At 39.8% G+C, this 21,088-nt stretch overlaps 2 protein-coding genes across 2 annotated transcripts in view; one reads left to right on the top strand and one right to left on the bottom strand.

Moving 5' to 3' along the window:
• SLC9C2 (solute carrier family 9 member C2 (putative)) overlaps nucleotides 1–21,088 on the top strand; it is an 87,281-nt gene that overhangs the window by 63,616 nt on the left and 2,577 nt on the right. The window contains exons 22-28 of the mRNA XM_036918481.2: nucleotides 2,057–2,182; nucleotides 7,403–7,501; nucleotides 11,793–11,960; nucleotides 12,862–12,993; nucleotides 17,062–17,247; nucleotides 19,290–19,374; nucleotides 20,950–21,006. Of these exons, the coding sequence (XP_036774376.2) occupies nucleotides 2,057–2,182; nucleotides 7,403–7,501; nucleotides 11,793–11,960; nucleotides 12,862–12,993; nucleotides 17,062–17,247; nucleotides 19,290–19,374; nucleotides 20,950–20,987 (834 nt within the window). The 3' untranslated portion in view covers nucleotides 20,988–21,006. The remainder of the gene's footprint in view (nucleotides 1–2,056; nucleotides 2,183–7,402; nucleotides 7,502–11,792; nucleotides 11,961–12,861; nucleotides 12,994–17,061; nucleotides 17,248–19,289; nucleotides 19,375–20,949; nucleotides 21,007–21,088) is intronic.
• On the bottom strand, nucleotides 13,020–17,064 carry LOC118928844 (40S ribosomal protein S15a-like). The gene is given in 1 exon segment (XM_057507885.1): nucleotides 13,020–17,064. A coding segment is annotated over 1 exon segment (381 nt). The 5' UTR covers nucleotides 13,794–17,064; the 3' UTR covers nucleotides 13,020–13,412.

The raw sequence follows: 21,088 nt of genomic DNA, 5'->3' as shown, positions 1-21,088 counted from the left end.
ACCTAGCACCCAAGTATGCATAGTCACTTCAGCAGAGTGTGATGAGTAAGACTGGGAAAAGAGTGATTCGTCTCAGGTGTTAACTCTGTAATTTGCCTGCAACCTTTTATTACGCCAATGGCAACTCATACAAATGCTACCTGGCATGTTCCATGTCAAAACTACATGGTTCCAAGTAACAGAAACCAACCTGAGCTAGGTTTAGCTAAGAAAAGGACACAGAGTGCCTTTCGGAACCCACACTGTGGGTGGCCAGGCCTCAAGAAGGAACTTGAACAAGGATGTAGGAAGCTTTCCAGACTCTCCATTTCCAGTTAGGGTTGCCCTCTATGGCATCTTCTTTCATCTCCCCTACAAAGTCACTAGGTTTTTCTGCTTTTCTATCCACTGGTGGAATACGTACTGTTCAGTCCCTCCCAACTGTGGCGAGGGAGGTGGGAGTCACATGTTAACATGGTAGGGATTGTGTGTGTGTGTGTGTTAGTGCGGATCAGGAAAGGGGCAGTTTCAAGAGGAGAGGAGCAGGGATGGTATCCAAATTGCTTGATTGTTAAATGGACTTGAGGAAAGTTTTAAATGTATTTGCAGAAAAAATTAGGAACATAAGACAGGGAAAAAAATGTTTAATGTTTAATCTTAACACTCTATCACATCCACCATCTCTACTATGTATTTATGCAGATAAGGATATATTTAAATAAGGATGTATTTGTGCAAATACAGGGTTCTTTCTGCTTGCTAGCATAAATAGAAAAATGGAAGTTCTGCTCCCATGTTCTGTGTTACCCACCAACAAGCTGCTCCAGGCTGTCACATGCTTTTCCTTGTCACTGGCAACTCCCATCCATAAGCTGCCATGCACCGATCATTCCCTGGACATAGTACCCTCTCCATGGCCCCAAAAGGGAAGTGGGTGTGGGACTGGCCAGTTTTCCCCTTGGTGGCTCTATCTCTTTAATCTCTGTAACATCATGGCAAAGGATTAAATGGGTAAAATGATTTCTCATTACTGTCTGTCAGAGGGAAGAAAAGAGCTACTTAACAGTATTCTTTAAATTACACCCCTATTCACATTGTGATTTTTATTCTATTTTTCTCATTTATCACTTGAAAGACTATATAAGATTCAATTAAAGGCTTGGTATTCATTAATTAAAATAAATAAATAACAGCCCTTAGGGGAGAGGCTTATTTCTTCCTATAGGTTTGTTTAGAAAGGTAATGGGTAATCCATCATTCATCAGTTACTTACTGAAATCCTACTTAATTGCCTAATTGTTAGCTTAAGAGATATAATGATCAATCCCAGGTCATAAATAGTTAGGTAAATCTATTCAATTTAGTTGTGTAAATATATGTTGGATACTTACTACATGCCATGGCCTCTTGAGGGGATTGGGATAATTAATGAATACAACCTTACCACCAAAGTCCATGAGCTCTTACCCATCTTCCATTTGGTCATTTATTCATCTAATCAACACAAGTTACATAATATGAAAGGTGAGACAGATAAGTAAAAATAATGATAATACAATTTATTATTGTATAGAATAATAATACAATGTAATGAGTTCCATAAGGGGGATGTTTAGGGGGTGTCATGGGAATAAAGCAGGTAAGAGATCATCACTTACCTAGTCAGGGAAGCCAGAGAGGGCTTCTCAGAGGCCACAAAACTGGAACAGTATTTCCCCAAATTACAAGAGTTTAGAGAGGCACATCACACACATGAAAAAACTTGAGAGAACATGCCATTAAATTGTACAATAGTTGACTGTGAAGTTCAGATTATTTGAGATTAAGACAGGGTAGAATACAGTGTTAGCAGGATTATAAAGATGATAAATATATGTTAATATATCAATGAGACTAATAATAAGGGGGTGGAATAGGGACAAAAAAAAGGTTAGAGGATAATTTAAACAGGACGAAAGAAGCCGTGAGTCAAAATCAAGGTTAAATTTGTATAGTAGTAGTTTATTTAAATTTCCTTAGTTTTGTCCCATTTAATTTACAAGATTTGATCACCATTACTTTGATTGTTTGTTTTCAGGTACTTCTTGCAAAAATAAAAGAGCTGAATAACTTCCCAATGGCAGTCCCGCCCCCCACTCCTGACAAATACCTTGATAATATCATTTGGCTGGAAAAGGAAGATGATCTCATCAAGTTCTTTAAGGTAAAGATTCTATCTTTTATTCTGGCAAGTTTGGTGAAAATTATTTTTCCATTTTTTCTACCCCCTCATGCAAGATTAACAAAAAACTTATCCAAAGCCAGGAATTCTGTAATGGCCAGTGAAGGGCATGCTGAAATGGAGGCCCACCAAACCCAGGCGAGTATATTTCATTTTGAGCCTAAGTGGTATATCTGCTTAGGATGATCTATCTCATTTTATGTTGTAGCATTCTGCACTGGAAAAGACTTTTTAGAGCAAGGATCTCAAATTTAAATTAGAATACATGCCAGACAAGTAATATAAAAGTAAAACCAACGGGGGTATAGTGTTATAGGGAACAGTGAGGACTGTGGTATATTCAAGAGTTCATGATCAGTCTAAAGTCAATGAATGTTGCTATAGGAATTTGGACTCTTTTGACAAATATTTATTGAATTTCCTTTACACACCAGAGACTATTCTAGGTTTGGGGATATGGCAGTGAACAAAATAAATGAAGTCCCTGCTTCCATGGACTTTATATGGATGGAGATAGACAATAAGCACATCAGCACATTAATATATAGTCTGTCAAATGGTGACAAATGCTATGGAGAAAAGGTGAGGAAAGGAAATATGGTTGAGTAGCTATTTTATGTGGGGTAGTCAAGGGCATTTGAAGAGAGATCTAAAAGGAGTGAGGGAACCAGCCATATAGATATCTGGGAGAAGAGCATTCCAGGCAAGTACTATGCCCACATGTGGGGTGTGCTCAGTCTGCTCAAGGAATGTCCCAAAAGCCCCTGTAGCAGGAGTAATGATGGAGGGAGGAGATGGAGCTCAAGCAGTTGAAGAGCCTGAGTCTGTAGGACTTTATAGGCCATTGTAAGGACTGGGTTTTACTCTGAATTACATGGAAACTGATTGGAAAGTTTTAAACGGAGAAGTGACATGATCTAATTTACATTTAAAAATGACAGTCTTGCTGCTGAGTTGAAAGTAGGCTGTTAGGGGTCAGGGGCAAGCCAAGGAGACCAGTTAGGAGGTAATCACAGTAATGGAGGCAAGAGATGATGATGGCTTGGACTAGTGAAAGTCATGAGAAGTGGTCAAACTCTTGATATGCTTTGAAGCTAGAGCTGATAGATGCCAGTGGAAGGAGTCTTAGGGAAGGAGGATGACTTCTAGGATTTTAGTCTGCAAATAGAGTGGAGCTGCCATTAACTAGGATGGGGAAGAGAAGATTTATATGGAGGGGGAAAGAATTTAGTTTGAATAGGTTGAGTTTGAGGAAGGTATGCAACATCTAAGTGGGGATGTTAAGCAGGCAGCTGGGTGAATTGCTGGAGTACAGGTGGGAGGCCAAACTGGAAGTAGACATTTTTGAGTTATTAGCATAAAGATAATACTTAAAGCCTTGAGACTTGGTGACATAATTTAAGGGATTATACTGGACATCCTGCACTATCCAACATTAGATTGAGTCCTGCACTATCCAACATTAGAAGTGGGGAGATGAGGCAGAATTAGTGAAAAGAATTGGGAATAGATAAAGAACCCTTATTTGTTACCAGAGGCAGGACATGGGGTGGGGCAAGGGGTGAGAAGGGGTCAGAAGGTACAAACTTCAACTTCCAGTTATAAGACAAATAAGTACTGAGGATGTAACGTACACCATGATGACTGTAGTTAACCTGCTGCATGGTATATTTGAAAGTTGCTAACAGATTAAATCCTAAAGGTTGTCATCACATGGAAAAAAAATTTTTTTTATCTATATGTGATGATGGATGTTAACTAAGCTTATGGTAATCATTTCTCAATATATGTATGGCAAGTATTATACTGTACACCTGAAAGTTATATAGTGCTGTATATTACTTATATCACAATAAAACTGGGACATAAATGAACTGAGAAGTAATCCATCAGGTAGTAATCCAACAAAAAGAGAATTGGTTCCCAGAGACCAAGCAAAAAAGTATTTCATAAGGGAGAATGTGATCAACTATGTCATATGAGGCTGAGAGACCAAATAAGCTGAAGACTGAAAATTACCTAATAGATTTAATATTGTATAGGTCAAATAAAAAAAAAAGAGAAGCTGTCAATCTGAATTTTTATGTGCAGTTTCCAAGAATTTAAAATTTGGTACCAATTCAAAATTGTGAAAATACTGCCAGCCAAAGGCAATGCATGCATGGACTGGATGTGACCCGTGGACCACCAGTCTGTGGCTTTGGTTTTAAATAGATGTTGTATGGATTATAGGGTTTATAACTTTGAATATCTGATTTCTTTTATGTCATACTAACATTTCCCTCATGCCAGATAGTAAAACAATTTTCTTTTGAAATTAATTTCAGATTTACTGAAATTAAGACTCCTTTCCTGGAAAGTAACCAAAACCTACTTGAACTAGTTTGAGCAAAGGAGAAGTTTACTGAAAAGATATTGTTGTACACAGGAGCCAAGAACCAGTTGAGGAATCAGGCCAACTCAGGGCAGGGGTATCAGTGGTGGTGGTGGTGCCGGGGGTTTTGTTCACAGAGTCTAAGAATGAACTTTGCAGACACTCAAAAGTAGGAGAGCAACTGAGAGGCTTTTTATTTAGAGATAAAGTAAGAGGAAAGAGCTCCTAGCTTATGCTGGGAGGGGACAAGAGAGTCTGGGGTGGTGCATTGTCTACGGGATTTAAAGGCGTTTGAGAGACAAAGGGCTAGGGGTGCAGACCTGCCAGATGGTCTCAAAAGGTTTGTTTTTGAAGAGATACTAAGTTTCTTATCAGTGGGTTATTTTTCAAAGTTAGCTTTAACACAAGAAATTTACTGCTCTGATTCTTTCCCAGGAGAGCTGCTTTTTGATCTGGGAGCATATCAATTAAGACTGCCTGCCTTGCTTCCAAGATCGGCTGGGTTATTGTTTGTTTGATTAAAATGTAATCTTAGCTTTAATATAGATTTTTTTCTAAATAAGCTGGCCTTTGAACAGGCTACAGTAAATCTTACTATGGTATGTTTTAATTGATACAGTGAAAATATAGGCTATGCTGAGATACTTTTCTTTATCTGGGGTGTATTCAAATTTCTAGGTCAACTTGCTCCTGGCTTTTTAGTTTTAACTAATTTCACTGGAGAATGCTTATATTCCTAGTTTGATATTTTTACTGTAGGGAATTAATGTGACTTGGCTTTGCTTAATTGTTTAACATGGAGTTTTGGTAGGGTTTTTTTTCCGGAGGCCCTCAACCCTACTCTGTCTAAACCCACGGTCCCTGTCTCAGTAGGAATCTGCTGACCCTCCTAATTCGTGACTGTGATGACTTAGTTTCAACTCCCAGGCTTTTTATCTTTCTGTTCAAATTCTCGAGAAATAAAGCCAGCTTAGCTTGGATCAGATGTCCAGCGTGGGGGAGTACTAGTGTAGCTGTGAGAAGGAGGAAACCTGGTGGACTGGAAAACAGACCTCAAATACAGAGGAGTGGGAGGTGGGAGACAGGCTGGACTGGGAAGGAGGTTATCTAATAGGTGTTTATTGTAACTGGCATCCTGTTCCGGTTTTTAAAAATCCAATTTAAAATGAAATGAGACATCGGTTCTTCATGGGTAATAATTTTGAGTATAATTAACTGGCCATCCGAGTGAATGGGACAGCAATAGGACTCTATAGATTAATGATTCACAGACATTGAGGTGAATGTGTGACCAGGGCACAGCCTTTTTTCCATATTAATTTGCCATGCCTATGCAAAGCTGTTGGGCTTACAGACCCCCTTACAGCTTTCTCACACTCTTTAGGTAGCCTTTTTCCTTAATATGTTTGTTGGTTCTTGATAACCATTTAAATCAGATTTTGACAGGGTAAAAACTGAGACAAATTGGGAACACACAGCCATTATTCTCATTGGAGACAGCCAGGGATTGTGCCAATAACTAAAATCCACATAGTAAACAAACACCCCTTGCAGCCTGTAATTTCAATCCTGTTCTCCATCACAGCCACAATAGTTAATTTTCCCTCCTCGTGCCTTCTTTCATCCTCCAAGTGGTGTGGTTAGTTAAAACGGGAATCTATAAAGATAAGCAGGGAAACAAGGGTAGACAAACAAGGAATGAATAATATATAAGCTGGATAGCTGGCTTTAGGTGAGCTTCTCAAGAAAAATTTTGAAGTCATCCATGCTTATCCAATACTGTCAAATAATTCACAAGTATATAAAATGAAGAGCGAAAACTATTTACTCCTCCACCTCACACTTGGAGATAACCACTGTGAATGGTTTGGAAACGTTTCCTATACATCTTTGCAAAATGCGAATTTGTCACCATTAATTCTTCTGTTACCAACCCTTCAGTGGGTCCCCTGGTTTTGAGAAAAGCTCAAAGTCTTTAATGTGCCTGCAGAATCCATCCAGACCTGGCCCCCTCTCACCTCTCTGGGTCTCCTCAGGGGCTACATGCTGACTTTCATGGGCCCAGGCCACTTTTGCCTTAGTGGGTCTCTTCCTCCATAAAAAGTACAAAAAATTATGCTTTACGACTGTGTTAGCATAATGATGAATATATTTACATTAAATATTGCAGTTTTAAAACATTTTCCTATTCCTAAAAGTTGTTTTATTCCCTTCCGATTTTAAAAGAAACTAAATGTTGTGAGTCCGTGAAAGTATTGTGAAACCTAGGCTCCCGTGCCTCTCAAAGCCTGATTGGCAACTCAGCCCTGTTTGAGATGCATTGATTCTTCTGCAGTTACCCTATTTGCTTCTGGGTCTTTGCATATACTGAATCCTCTGTCCTGCATGGTCCTCAGCTCATCCCATCCTGGCTGTTCCTTTTCTCCCAGTTCTCAGTTTAGCCGCTCCTTCCTCTGCAGTCTTCCCTGGCCACCCAACGTGGCGTCCTGTGGCGCTTCTGGATTTTACCTGAGTGTCCTGTCCCTGTCTCCTTTGTCAGAGAACCACACTTTGTTGTAAACATCACCCACTTATCATTCGTCGGGTGTTTCTGCCAGTCACTGTGCCAGGTAATAATCACAAAGTCTGCAGTTTGCCTGCTGTCTTCTTTTGAAACATGGATGAAGCATATCAGCACATTGTAATTCATTAACAAACCACATAACATAGTTTGTGGTTTTTTTACTACTTGAAAACCATTTCGCCATTAAAATCTGATTTCTGTATTGACTATGAAGCTTTTGTGTTGACTCTCTTTCTTTTATTTCCTCTTTTTTTTTTTCTTTCAGCAAAGAGCCCAACTTGCCTATTTTGACGATGGAGATGTCATTTGTAAAGAAGGTGAAATGCCCCAAGGAATCTACTTAATTATTTCAGGAACGGCAATTGTAAGGGACTATTTATTTTTTATTGAAGTTGTATTTTGAAACATGTAATTATAACATAGGAGGAATTTAGGAACCAAGAAAGTTTCACATTTTTAGCATAATCTCTTTCCAAATGAAACCGTTTCTGTGCAGAGTGAACACTACAACTGAAAGATAATTAAATAGCCAACATCTGAAAGGTGCTTCCCATTTTACAAAATGCTTGCAGAGTCCTTACTTATTCTTTGCAACAATCCTGAGAGGAAGCAATCTTTTCCATGATGTTCAGAGAAGGAACCTAATACTTGGAGTCCTTGAGTTACTTACCCAAAGGAAATGAGAGTCAAGAATGAGGGAATGGATGCAAATGTCAGATCCTTATAGAGGTCAAATAGGTGAGGATTGAAAATACAACTTTCAATCTGACCAAAAAAGAGGCTTTTGGTGACCAGAAAAAGAGAGAAAGTTGTCAGTAGTATGGGGAGAGGGCAAGATCCTTTAGAATCTGAATCCTAGTAGCTGAATATATGAGTGAACCCCAGCCTATGACCCAAATTATTCCAGATTCTAGATGACAGTTACAAGTGACAAACCCTTATCATAGTGCAAATAATAAGTTTGGCTTTTTATTTTTGGAAAGGGTATTTCAGACCTTAAGAATACCAAAATTGATCAGGGAAATAAATATTACAATACTAACACACGTAAAACACTTCTTAAGTGTGGAGGGACCAAGAGCTGGCCCTTCAAGAGGTGCCATTGTGGCATGCAGACTATTTCAGAGTTGTGAACAGTCAAGGCCCAAAAGACTCACAAAGAAACTCTGACCTTGCACCCACAACTGCATAAAAAGAATTTAGGTAGAGGAACTACTCCAGGAGGAGAACTATCACCACAGATAACTCTATTATTATAATGTAAACTAGGTGTGGTAGACAGGGAGGAAGGTGGCAAAGTCTGTTAAAATTCCTCTCTGTGCTCTATTGTTTCTGTGTGGCCCATCAAGTATTTTCCTTATCAAACATTTACTTTTTACTTTTTTCATAGTCCTGTGAATTACTTCCCTTTTCCTTTGAAGTCTCAGACCCCCTAACTCTCACCTCCTTGATTCAGGACAAAGACCTCATTCTCCCTGTCTTTAGAACCTATGTTTATGGCTTCCCTGTATGTACATATTAAACTTTGTATTTTTCTTCTGTTAATCTGCTTCATGTCAATTTGATTCTCAGACCAGCTAGAAGAACCTTGAGGGGTAGAGGAAATTTCCTCCCCAACAAGTGTCTAGTACGTTTTGATGTCGGGCAGCTGAGTCTGGGGAGGTCTCTCCCTGTGCACTAGGTGAAACCCTTGAGGGGGGTTCTTGACTCTGAACGAGAGAGAATTCTCAAGCAGGTCGGACAAGTGTAGGTAAGGAAGGAATTCATTAGAATGAGAATAGTAGTGAATGACAACAGTCATGCAGGCTGTAGAGAGTAAGGAAGAACAGAGGGAGGAAGGGGAAGTTCATTGAACTCCTGCTCAACATAGAGCAAATCCCTTGTCAACTCCTGAAGCCAGGGTCACCAGGTATCCAGTGTCCACTTGGATTTATATGGTGTGGGAACTAAGCCCCTACCACCCTAGAATTTGGGGAAGCTGAAGAGCCCTGGATGGAGTGAGATTATGTTCTGAGAATTTCCCAAAGGCAAATAAAGGAGATTTTCAGAAAAGCTACTAAAGAACATGACTGTACAGCTCTAGTCCTGTCCAGGTCACCTGGGTGATGGGAACTTGCAAGCCTAAATCAGATATCTTAGTAGCCTTTCCCTACTTGTCTGGAGTAGAACAGAGAGAGAAGACTAGTGCTTAAGTCTAGAAAATTGAATGAAATAACTAAGTAACAAAGGTGCTTACCACCAGAAGAGTGCAGAGACAAAACACAGTAAGTTGAGCTGTAAGAAGTCTTTATTTAAGGCAAAAAGTACACACTCAAAGAAAGTGGAGTGCAGGCAACCTCAGAGAGAAGGTGTACTTGGAGGCTTAAGATTCTGTTTTTATGGCTTTCAAGAATGGGGCAAAGGGTGGGGGGTTGTTGGGTATAGGCTTGACTTGTGGTCTCATGATGTCTGTCTCCAGTGAGAGACACTATGTCACCATCCTTAGTCTGTCCTCTAGATATTTTGTAAGATAAACTTAATACAAGGAATTTCTTGATCCTGTTCTTCTCCAAGATAGTGGTTACCCTCAAGCACTGGGGACATATCATTTAGGACTGTTTGCCCTGCCTTAAGATAGGGTCGGTTATTGGCTGATTACCATGTAATATGTTAGGAATCTTACCTCCTAACTCCCTGGTTTTTAAAATGGAATCTTAGCCTTAAGATGGGGTTCCTCCTGTTTTTACTATACTATTTATATCTTGGTATTTTTCATCATAGGCAGGAAAAGTTAATCATGATGCTTGTCTCATGTCCCTGCCCTACCTCAGTTTCATTCATTCATTCAACAAATATTTACTTCATTACTACCATGCAGCAGGCACTGTTCATTCTAGGCATGGAATTGACAAAACAGACTAAAATCCCTGCCTTCCTGGAGTTTACTTTCTAATAAAGGCATAGGAGGAGATGGAAAAATGAACAAAATAAGTAAGTTGAATATATAGTATGTTAAAGGTGATGGAAAGATAAAGAGGTTTGTTATAATTTTTAAAAGGGTGTTCAAAATGGCACTATGTTTTGACATTGAAATCCTTATAACAGCCCTATTTTTCCATGAGAAAACTGATGCACAAATTAATTCACTTGCCCTTCCCCCCAACCTTTCTTCAAGGGCATATAGAAGGAAGTCAAGGAGGGCTTTGAACCCATGGAGTCAGCCTCTAGTATCCATGTCCTTAGCCATTATTCTATACTCTTCCATTAGAAGCCATGTGCTATGTTCCCTTTAGAATCATAACAAAAATATACTGCTACCAGTATTTATTAAACATGCCAAATCAAACACTTAAAAACTACAACATATATGTTCCTTTTGGGGAATTTTCCCCAAAAATGATTGGACTACTTAAGGCTTCTTAAAATAAAAGTCCAGTGATATTTGGGCTGAAGAAAATTTTTAGTAGTCTATTGATACCCTAAAAAATCACTAGAAATTTAACAGCTTAGATTTACTATCTCACAGTTCTGTAGTCCAAAGACCCTATGGCCTTAGCTGGTTTCTTTGCTGGAGTCTCACAAGGTCAAAATCAAAAGGCCGGTAGAGCAGTGTTTCCTTCTGGAAACTCTGGGAGCAGAATTGGTTTCCAGGCTCATTGTTGGAAGAATCCAGTTCCTTACAGCTTTGGACGTATGTCCCTGCCTCTCTGCAGGCTGGCAGTTGGGACCCACCACTAGCTCCTGGAGCTCCTCTTCAGTCTTTGCCTGCAAGGTGCTCACATTTCAGAGCTAAGGCACATCCAGTCCTTCTCATAGTGCCTCTTCTCTCTGGCTGATTCTACTTTTCTACTTTTGAGGGCTCATGTGATTACATTGGGCCCACTGACATAATCCAGAATAATCTCTTTAGGATCACTAGAAAAGGGGGCAGGGCAGTTGTCACAGCAGTTCCTTCAGTGAGCTTCTTCTGTTCCTGTTTCCTTTGTCCTGAACAATAGGCTTCCTCTTTGATGTTTACAGCTGAACTTTCTGGAAAATCCTGTAATTCTTCTGGTTGATTTCCTGCACTTCCTCCTGAAATCTGATAGCCTTCTTTTCCTACCCTCCACCCATGCCTACCAGTTCTTTACCAGAAATAACCATCCTAAGTTCAATCAGAAAAAGAAAAAACTTTTTCTGTTGATGTTTCTTGGTATTTATTCTTAAGCATTTTAAAGGGATACAAGGCTTTTACTGAAATCATGGTTCAGTTTGGAGGCATAATAATTCATGCTATCTAACTGATGCATCCATGCAAACAAAAAATTTGTTTCCATCTGAGGCATTAGAGCATAATAATAAGCATAACTAATAGATTTGGAGTGGGTGATTGAGTTAGCTGCAGATTGCCAATTACTTCTTTTCGTAGGATTTTTATGTAAGGAAGATTTAGGTAGAAAGTTGTAAATACAGGTCATCTGTAAAGCTAAAGATCAGAAACAATGCTTGCCTTGGAAAATTGAAATGTGAAAGAAACTGATTTTTGTGAAGACTAATTCCTTATTCATTCCTGAAAGGATTCATAAAGAATCTTTTCCTTCCATTGTAATAATTACAAGAAATTGTGGGAGCTCCTGTGGTTTGGGCAAGGGTTTTTAATTATGTATTTCCGTTTGCACATGTTTTTCCCTGTGCAGTTGCATAGTTCCAACCGTACCAATGGAATAGACAGTGGCCTAAGACCTGATAGAGAGTACAAAACCCTGTTTACAGAGTACTACACTAGTGGAGACATAATTGGAGAATTGTGCTGTTTGCTTAGGCGGGAACTTGAATATAGCGTCGTCTGTGAAACTACTTTACAGGTGAGAAACTGGTTCTGTCTATATCATGGGTTATTAGTTAATTCTTCCTCTAAAAAATAAGGAGAGCCTGCATGTTTTCTTCCTTTAGGTCCTGCTATCTTATTGAGTCACCCAACCAGCTATTGTGAAACAGCATAGACTAGTTGAGAAAGTACAGATTTAGTTTCTCATATCCTGGCTGGGGGATCTGGAATAAGATATTTTAACCTCTTTTAGGCTTAGTGCCCTTGTTAGAGAGAGTATCTAACTTTTGATGTTATGAAGATTAGGAAAATACCTAAATAAAATGCCTGGCATGTACAGATGCTCAATAAATGGCCACCATTATGAGAGCAGTGTTTTAAAAGAATATTTATTTGTTTTTAAACTTCCTTTCTTCCATTTGGCACTTGCTAAGTACGTCTATTCAACAAATAAGGGGACTGATAATCCACTAGGTGTGGGGGATTCAAATAGAAACAAACCAAAGTTTCTGCTTACAAAGAATTCTCAAGCTTTTGGGACTGTTAGATGCGATTAAGCAGGGTCTGGATCTTAGAGGTGTGAGGAACAGAAGTGAATATTATTTGTAATACTGTGGCAATAAAAATAGATAAGTTTATGTAGCTGAGTTCCTAAATTTTGGGCTCATGAGCCATACCTTTTAGCATAGTTATTGACTGGAATGAATTTTCCTGACTTATTATTATCTATACTTTTAATTGGACTGTAAATTTTATCATCTTATAGTGAACAACCTCTCCACAATACAATGTATTTAAATGGCAGTGTATCATAATTATACTAGAATTGAGTTTTTTAAAGAGGTTAGGTGAAGTTTAAATCTACAGGCACCTCGTTTTCTGATGTCTTATTGTTTAGTTCTGAACCAAGCTTGCTGCTTGATACCTTATCATTTCAGGCCTGTTTTATCTCCCTGGAGGATTTATATGCAAGTTTTGATACCTTCTGGCCATTCCTGGAAAATAAAATATGGCTAAAGGTTGCTATCAGTATTGCCTGTCAATATTTTCAATCAAGTCTCATTGATGAAGTAAGTTACATGATTAAAATATGAATAAATTTTTATTTACTGCATTTTTTACAAAATGCGTTTCATATTTTTGAAACAAAGAGAGAAAGGAAGATTATGTCTGATCTTCTAAATGAGATTCCAGAATTTTTAAACACTCTTATCATGATTTCCTGCAGGTCATCAATCTTCTTGTCACAGCTAATTTTCCCAAGCTACCAGCAGTCATTCTTTAAAAAAAATAAAAGTAGATTCGGGAAATATTAACTAGGTAGATCCCCAAGAACCAAGGATAGCGTTAACTGGAATGAGTTAATGAACACTCAGTCTAGTGTTTATTATAGTCCTCTACTTATGTTAATATAAATCTGCTTTTTCAAAATTTTTTTTTTTTTTTTTTGTCCATTGAGGCATTTTATTTGCACGTGTATATTATATCCCTAGAAAAGTAATCCCAGGCTTTTCCCTCCTGTGTGTTTTTGTCTTGCTTCTCCATGGTCCATACCAGCTGAGGTTGTCAGGACAGTGTAACCAAACTGATGTGACAGGAACATGTTATTCTGCCATTTTTCTAGATCTATGAGCTGTACTTCAAAACTGGGGCTGATCAGTCCACACTCATTTAACCTGACAGTGAGGTTCATAATAATTTTCTCAGTTCTGTGATTGTCAATGATTTTAAATTCACCAGAGTAACATTATAGTTAGAAACTGAATGAGGGAGCTTTGAAGCATGGGCTAATAAAAATCTGGTGTTTGCCTCTCTTTTTGGCATTGCTGATGCTCTTACAAGCATCAGCCAGGACATTTATGCATACCATTATGTCAGCAAGGAAAGATGGTAGAAAGAGGTCAAATCTTTATTAAGGTGATTGGGCCTCTTCTATGAACTTTCTCTCCAAAAAGTAGTGGCTCAAATCTGTTCTTGGAGTGGCATAATTTACAATCCCATACTTATAAACGATTTAATAATTATTTGAGCCACTACTATGAGTCAGGAACTGGGAAAGTGACAGATTTGAAGTTCAATAATACTCATTGCATAGAGAGACTGGATGTAAATGTTGGGTGGAAAAATGAGCAGGTCTCAAGAGAATGAGAAAACAAGCCACAGACTGGGAGAATATATTTGCAAAAGAGGTATCTGCTAAAGGACTGTTATCCAAAATATTCAAAGAACTCATAAAACTCAAAAATAGGAAAGCAAGCCCGATTAAAAATTGGGCCCAATATCTTCATAGACACCTCACCACAGAAGATACACAGATGGCAAGTATATGGAAGGATGCTCCCTACTGTATGTCATCAGGGAAATTAAATGAAAACAACATGATATCACTTCACACTTTATTAGAACAGCCATTTTGAAACACTGACACCACCAGGTACTGGTGAGCATGTGGAGCAGCAGGAACTCTCATGCGTGGCTGGCGGGAGTACAGCGTGGTACGGCCCCTTTGGAAGACAGTTTGGCAGTTTCTTACAAAACTGAACCTACTTTTACCATACGATCCAGCAATTGATCTCCTTGATATTTATCCAAATGAGTTGAAAACATGTGCACACATTAAAACCTACACATGGATATTTTAACAGCTTTATTCATAATTGCCAAAACTTGGAAGCAACCAGCCAAGACGTCCTTTAGTAAATGAGTGGATAGAACAACTGTGGTACATCCAGACAATGGGGTATTCAGTGCTGACAAGAAATTAGCTATCAAACCATGAAAGAAACTTAAATGCATATTACTAAGCAAAAGAAGCCATCTGAAAAGGTTACCTACTATCTAATTCCAAGTGTAGGACATTCTAGAAAAGATTAAACTATGGAGACAATAATGAGATCAGCAAGCTGGGATGGGAGGGATGAATAGGTGAAACACAGAGGACTGTTAGAGCGGTAAAAATTCTCTGTGATACTAGAATAATGGGTACATGTCATTATATATTTGTCCAAACCCAGAGAATATACAACACCAAGAGTCAACTCTAAAGTAAACTATGGACTTTGGGTGATTTTGATGTATCAATGTAGGTTCATCAATTGTAATAAATGTGCCCTGTGGTGGGGGATGTTGACAGTGGGGGAGGCCATGCATGTGTGGGGACGGGGTTATTTGGAAAATGTCTGCATCTTCCTCACTATTTTGCTACGAACCTAAAAAACTGGCATGACAGACTAAGGCTGTCATGTTTTTTATTAAGTGGCAATAACAATTTTCAGACAACTTTTAGCAGAAGACTAAGGAGATACAGGTTCTTCTCTTTTCTTTTTGCTTTGCTGCTTCATGAGAAAGAAGACATGTTTCGAGTCTAGTATTAATTCCCAGAGGAGAGCATTAGAACCAATAGGTTAAAACTGTGTGGAGTCAGATAGACTCAATAATAAGGCTTATTTTAAAAAAATTCACAAACAACACATACTCATTATATAATTTAGAAAGTACAGATACAAAACAATAATAATACCTTAGTACCCCGATTCTACAGCCCAGAGTATCTCTATTTAACACTTAGACTTATTTCCTTCAAGTCTTTTTTCATTGAAGAACTAGCCAATTAGGACTTTTAGAACCCCTAGGCAGTGATAAGATTATGCTGCACCCCCTTCTTAAAACCACAGAAACCAAATTTACATGCATTTAAAAACCAAAATAGCTTATTTTTTAGATTTTCTTATTACAAAATTCTAGATGTTTGCTAATTTTTTAATATTTTTGGTGCCCCAGCTGTGCTTATATACTTATATGTATTTATATCTTAAATATATAAGAAAAAGTATATGATTTTTTTCTTATAGCATAAATAATATATATAATTTTCTTATAATACATATAATATATATAATTTTTTAATGTGTTTTGGTGCCTTTGGCAATTAAGTGTCAGGGACCAAGGCCTGAGGACTGGGTCGTGTAGCTGTGTACTTTCTGTGGCTGAACATGTTCAGAGGGCCTCAAGGCTCATCTACTCGTTTTTTGGGGCTGTTGTAGTAAAGTACCACAACCTGGGGGGCTTAAACAACATAAATTCATTGTCCCACAGTTCTTGAGGCTAGATATCTGAAATCCAGGTGTTGGCAGTGCTGGTTCCTACTAAGAGTTAGAGGGATTATCTTCAGCTTCTAAATGGCTGTCTTCATCTCCACATGCAGCTCTCCCTGCAAGTGCATCTGTGCCTAATTTCCCCTTTGTCTAAGGATATCAGCCGTATTGGCTTAGATGCCTACCTTACTCCAGAATAACTTCATCTTAACTTAAACAATTATATCTGTGAAGACCCTTTTTCCAAATAAGGTCACATTCTGATGATTGGGGTGGGTAAAATTGCAGTATTTCCAGAATCTCTAGCCTGGCCTTAGTGCATCTCCTTATCAATAGGTGTTGATAAGGGGTGGAGAGAAGTAGTCCACCTCCATATCAGTGGGTAATTATATGGGGGAGCGAGGGCTTATCTGGACTGGAAAGGTTGGATCTCTTTCTGCAGCCGGGTCATGAAAGACACGGGTGAGCAGAAGGGGATGACTGCTTATAAGCAATAAGCTGGTTTCTCCCACATTATTTCTCCCTTTGACTGATTTTGGTTTCAAAGGTTTTTCCCCCAGAGTTACACTGGGGGTCAGAACATCAACATATGAACTTTCGGGAGACACAATGCTGCTCATACACACAGCTTCCTTCTAGCTCTAAAGACGATGTTTCTGAGTCTTGAAGTATGATTCAGACTCAATGCCTTGCTTTGTTCTTTTCCTTTTTTCTGGTTGTTTGTTCACTTGTCAAGTGGGACATTTGCTTAACTGCCAGGTAAAACCCAAATCACAAGGCATAGCTGACTGCCCTGCTGCAGCTGATCCCCAGCTCACACAAACACATTAACACACCAGGCCACTGATAGGAACAACATAAAAACTCTGAGCTCATAATCTTGTTGAGGGCTCTTCTGAACTCTAAATAAATTCTGTCTTTTGGTCCCACGGTTTAGATGACCCCCTCACAGAATTCATCTAAATCAATGAATTTGCTTTGTTCTTGATACCATGTGTCATTTTCTATGTACTTGTACTGGAAAAAAATGTAATTTTATTGTAGGACTTAACGTTTCAGAAGTGTGTGAAGTTTAATCAGGCACACGTGGAGACTTTGTCAAACGATAAAGAAATGACTATTGATAATGTGACCATGAAATTCGTGATTATTGTGTATGGCAGTGTGATTGATACTAAGACAGAGGAATCATACTGTGCACCTTGCATTTTACCTAGAACCTGTGAGCAGGTAAGGAGGATGATTTCTGAAGACTCGTTTGCTTTTCATGGTGCCCATAAGTGACTTTAAAACTCAACTGATCACCTTAAAAATAAATTTAAGACCCTGAAGTTCTCACACACACTTAACAAAACATTCCTAGAGCTTCTGTGGACTGTTGTGTGGATTGTACCCTTGTGCAGGGTAAGATCAAGTGGCAAGAGAGGAATCTGCCTCCTCTCTGCTTGCCAAGCCATGTGCCTTGGCATGGGGCTTCCCCAGAGGAGATGTTAGATAGAAAGATAGACATGAGCAGCCTAGGAAGGAGAAGATAAGGCTCAAGGAAAAAACTGCCCAAACTTCCCAGGTAGGGGGTCCCAGTGCAGACAACAAAGGCTTTGCAGGGAGGCAACTTCCTGCCTGTGGGGACCAGGCCAAACCAGTCCCAACCAGGTCCCAATGGGGGCGCACAGGAACAAAACTAAGAACCACCCCAACCACATACTCATACTCCTCATACTCTCATTAAAATAAAATTGTGGTTTTGCTCCCTCTGGCTTTTCCATGTGCATTCTGGGAAAAGACATGTGCACCAAGAGAAATGAGTGTATAACTAGAGCTGTCAAGCAGAAGACCTCACTCTGTCAGTCAAAAGATACCTCCTAGCTAGGTGGTGATAAATAGATCCTCCCCCTGAAGTTCTGGGCCTTTGTCTACCTTGACTCTGGCCCCCGTGGAGTGTATTCAAATAAAACTTTTGCCCTGCTTCACTATTGTGTCTCTGCCTTGCAATTCTTTGTTGCGGTGGAGACAAGGACCAAGGAGAACGAACTCAACCCATAACAGAGGAAATGGTGTACATATTTCCTAGTTCACTCCAAGGCCATATGCTAGTGTGGCTTTGAACTGTCTGCAATGGTTGGTAAGAAGGGAGCTGAGTAGTAGTGGCCTTGTCACCTTGTTGCCATGTTAGGGACTATGGGCATAACTTGACAGTGTCCTGGACCTCACCATTCCGTGCCTCAGGATGAAGGGAGGGAGAAGGGTGAGCACCTAGGGTCACACAGGATGAGAGGAGGAGAAGCAAGGTCTCTCATGGGCCAAGATAGGTGGAGCCCACCAGCAGGGAGGCCCAAGAGGCATGAGAAGAGCTGACATCCCTTTAATCTGGTAGTTAATTTCTACCCCTGGGGAGAGACCCTTTGGTCTGTGATCTATTAATCAATGCTTTGATCTATTAATTAATTAAATGAATTATTTTACATAAGATGAAAATTTATGCCCTGGAAATGTGGGTAAACCTCATAAAAAGTACATTTGTCCCTTTCATCACATTCTTATTTTATACCTCTCAACAATTCAGTGGATGAAGGTCATTTAAATGTTTTTTAAATGGAAAATGAAAATCCCTTTAGCTTTGAAACAAGGGGTGGGGGGTGAGTTCTGGAACAGTGGGAGCAATACCCACAGTTTGGTTTGTTAAGACATCAGGGTTTGGAATTGGATTTGAAACCTGACCCCTGTGCCTAAGAGGTGTTGAGCATCAGCAAGCTGTCTCTACCCTCTGGTTCCTATTAGAAAGATGAGGATGATAGCAGCAGCCACCTCATGAAGTTATTGTGAGGATTAAATGTAATGGCATCTGGTACCTAGAAATTACGGTTACAATTGCTACTTGTGTGCTACTTTAGGGAGGGTGGATTTTGGGCACACAGGCCAAAAGTTCTATGAAAAGAATCCTGCCATCTGGGGAGGCTGGGGCCTGGGCCCTGAGCCCTTGAATGTCATAGTAGGGGTCGAAGTAACTCTGTAGACACTGGGGATTCTGTTTTCCAAATGGAATTTCCAGTCTGGTTACAAGTAAGGTGCAGAGATTTCCTTTCTGATGTCTATAAGTAGGCAAAAGGTAATTTGCTGGTCCAAAACATCTTGAAACAACATTAAGGAGGATATGAAAAAGATGCCCAGTTCTAGGTTTCTACCGATTTCTTACATTCTTTGGAAAGGTTGGAAAGCAGCCAGCTTAGAGATCAGATAATGCTCTTTTGACTAACTTTGACTTTTCTCCTTAGGTTCAGGGATCTTCAGATAAAAGCAAGTTGCTGGTTATCCTAGCATCCGAGGCTGGCAAAAACAAAAATAACTCCGAGTTCATGGGTAAGGGGTAGCCCTTTGGTGGTAGGGAAACCACTGCAAAGGAATTTGGGTATATGTAAAGTTCACTGGATTCTAAGAAAATGACTTGAGGGCATTGTATTTATCATCAGTCGCCATCCTCCAGCCCACACTGGCTGCCCCATTGCTTCTGGGAGGTCACATTTCAGAGCCTGGATCCAGGTGGCTCCTTCATCCCTCATGTCCTTCCCTCCGCACCATCGCCAGGGGAGAGCAGCTTCTATGTGTGTTCTGTTCCTGGCCTGGCAGGCTGGAGCCACATAATTCTGCTGGGGGCTGTGTCCCTGCCTTACCAAGCCCTGTTACTCGTCTGCCAACTGCTCCAGTTTGAGAGCACAGTCAGCCTTGATTTGCCCCTCTTCTCGGCACCATCCGGGTGCTTGCAATTCATGTGCGCTGCCAGCTTAGACATTACACAATTCTTAATGAATTGTTAATTAGCGGGAGGGGTTTACACGACTTCCAATTGTGTGTGTAGTGACTTTTTATTAACATTTTATATATAATTTGCATAATTCTTATAAACTGCAACTCCACTTTGTGCTGAGCAGTGTGCCAAGTGCTATTTGGCGAGCAAGCCAAACAAGGTCTCTGCCCTTCTTAAGAGAAACGTATATTCAGTAAGGGATTCTACTTCTCCCCTGGAAGCATGTTCAACTTAAACTTACAGCTCAGTTTTCATGCCCTGTTCTGAGTCCTATGCAGCACCTGATTTTGGGGACCCCCCCGCTGTTCCTCGGTCTCCTGTCAAGCTGGCCAGCACATTGACACAGTCATCACCCGGCCTCAGTCTCTTTAGGTCTCCTGCTCTGCTGCTTCCATAGCAGCCTGAGGCCACAGGAGTCTGTGGCAAGGCCTAGACCTCAGGGCCTAGTGTCAGCCCCCTGGGGGCACCCTGAGCCAGAGATCTTCAGCTCTGCCAGGCGGCAGGTAACAGGTCCCTACTGTTCATGGGCCTATAGGCCTCTCTCCTTCCTCAGGTCCTCTGGAATCATTTTTAGACTGAAGGAAATACATCACTCTGTATTCCCCAGTGAGTTTGGGACTAAAGTCATAAATGGCAGGTTTACAGACTGGATCCAGCCTGTACGCTGAACTTGACCCACAGGCACACTTTCTTTTAAAACTTTAAAGTTAGTTTGTCAAGTATAAACATCCAGAATTTTCACTTAAAGAAATCCAGAATTCAAGATTTTCTTGATAAACTAGAAAGTCTGCCAACATTTGGTCCTCATTCCTGTATGTGGCAACAATCAGATAATGCTGGGGGTATCAGCTGGCTATGGGGGAAGCAGGTGCTCTAGTTTGCCACAGTCCACAGCACTCCCTCTTATACACTTTAATCATTGGTGTGATCTGCTTGTTCTCATTTGAGTTTGTCATGCTTATATTGACGGAAACCTTGAAGGAAGAAAGAGCCCATTTAAAAGAGGAAAAGGGAAAGGGGAGACCTACTGGGATAAAGCAAATTGGCATTTCAGGGTATCTTCTGCTACCTTTACTCTTATATTCCTAATTTAATTTTTCTGTTTGATGCATATATTTGGATTGGCTCAGTCAACACTGGTGTTTGGAATGACCAGGAAAGAATATAACTGGAAGAGAAAAAATGAGGTAATATACTTGACAGTTTGATTATATTTTTCTTATTGCAAATATTAAAAACCACAGCTGAAATAAATTGTGCGAAGTCAAG

Source organism: Manis pentadactyla, chromosome 9, assembly GCF_030020395.1.
Source record: "Manis pentadactyla isolate mManPen7 chromosome 9, mManPen7.hap1, whole genome shotgun sequence".
NCBI lineage: Eukaryota > Metazoa > Chordata > Mammalia > Pholidota > Manidae > Manis > Manis pentadactyla.
This window is presented reverse-complemented; position numbering and strand designations above follow the sequence as displayed.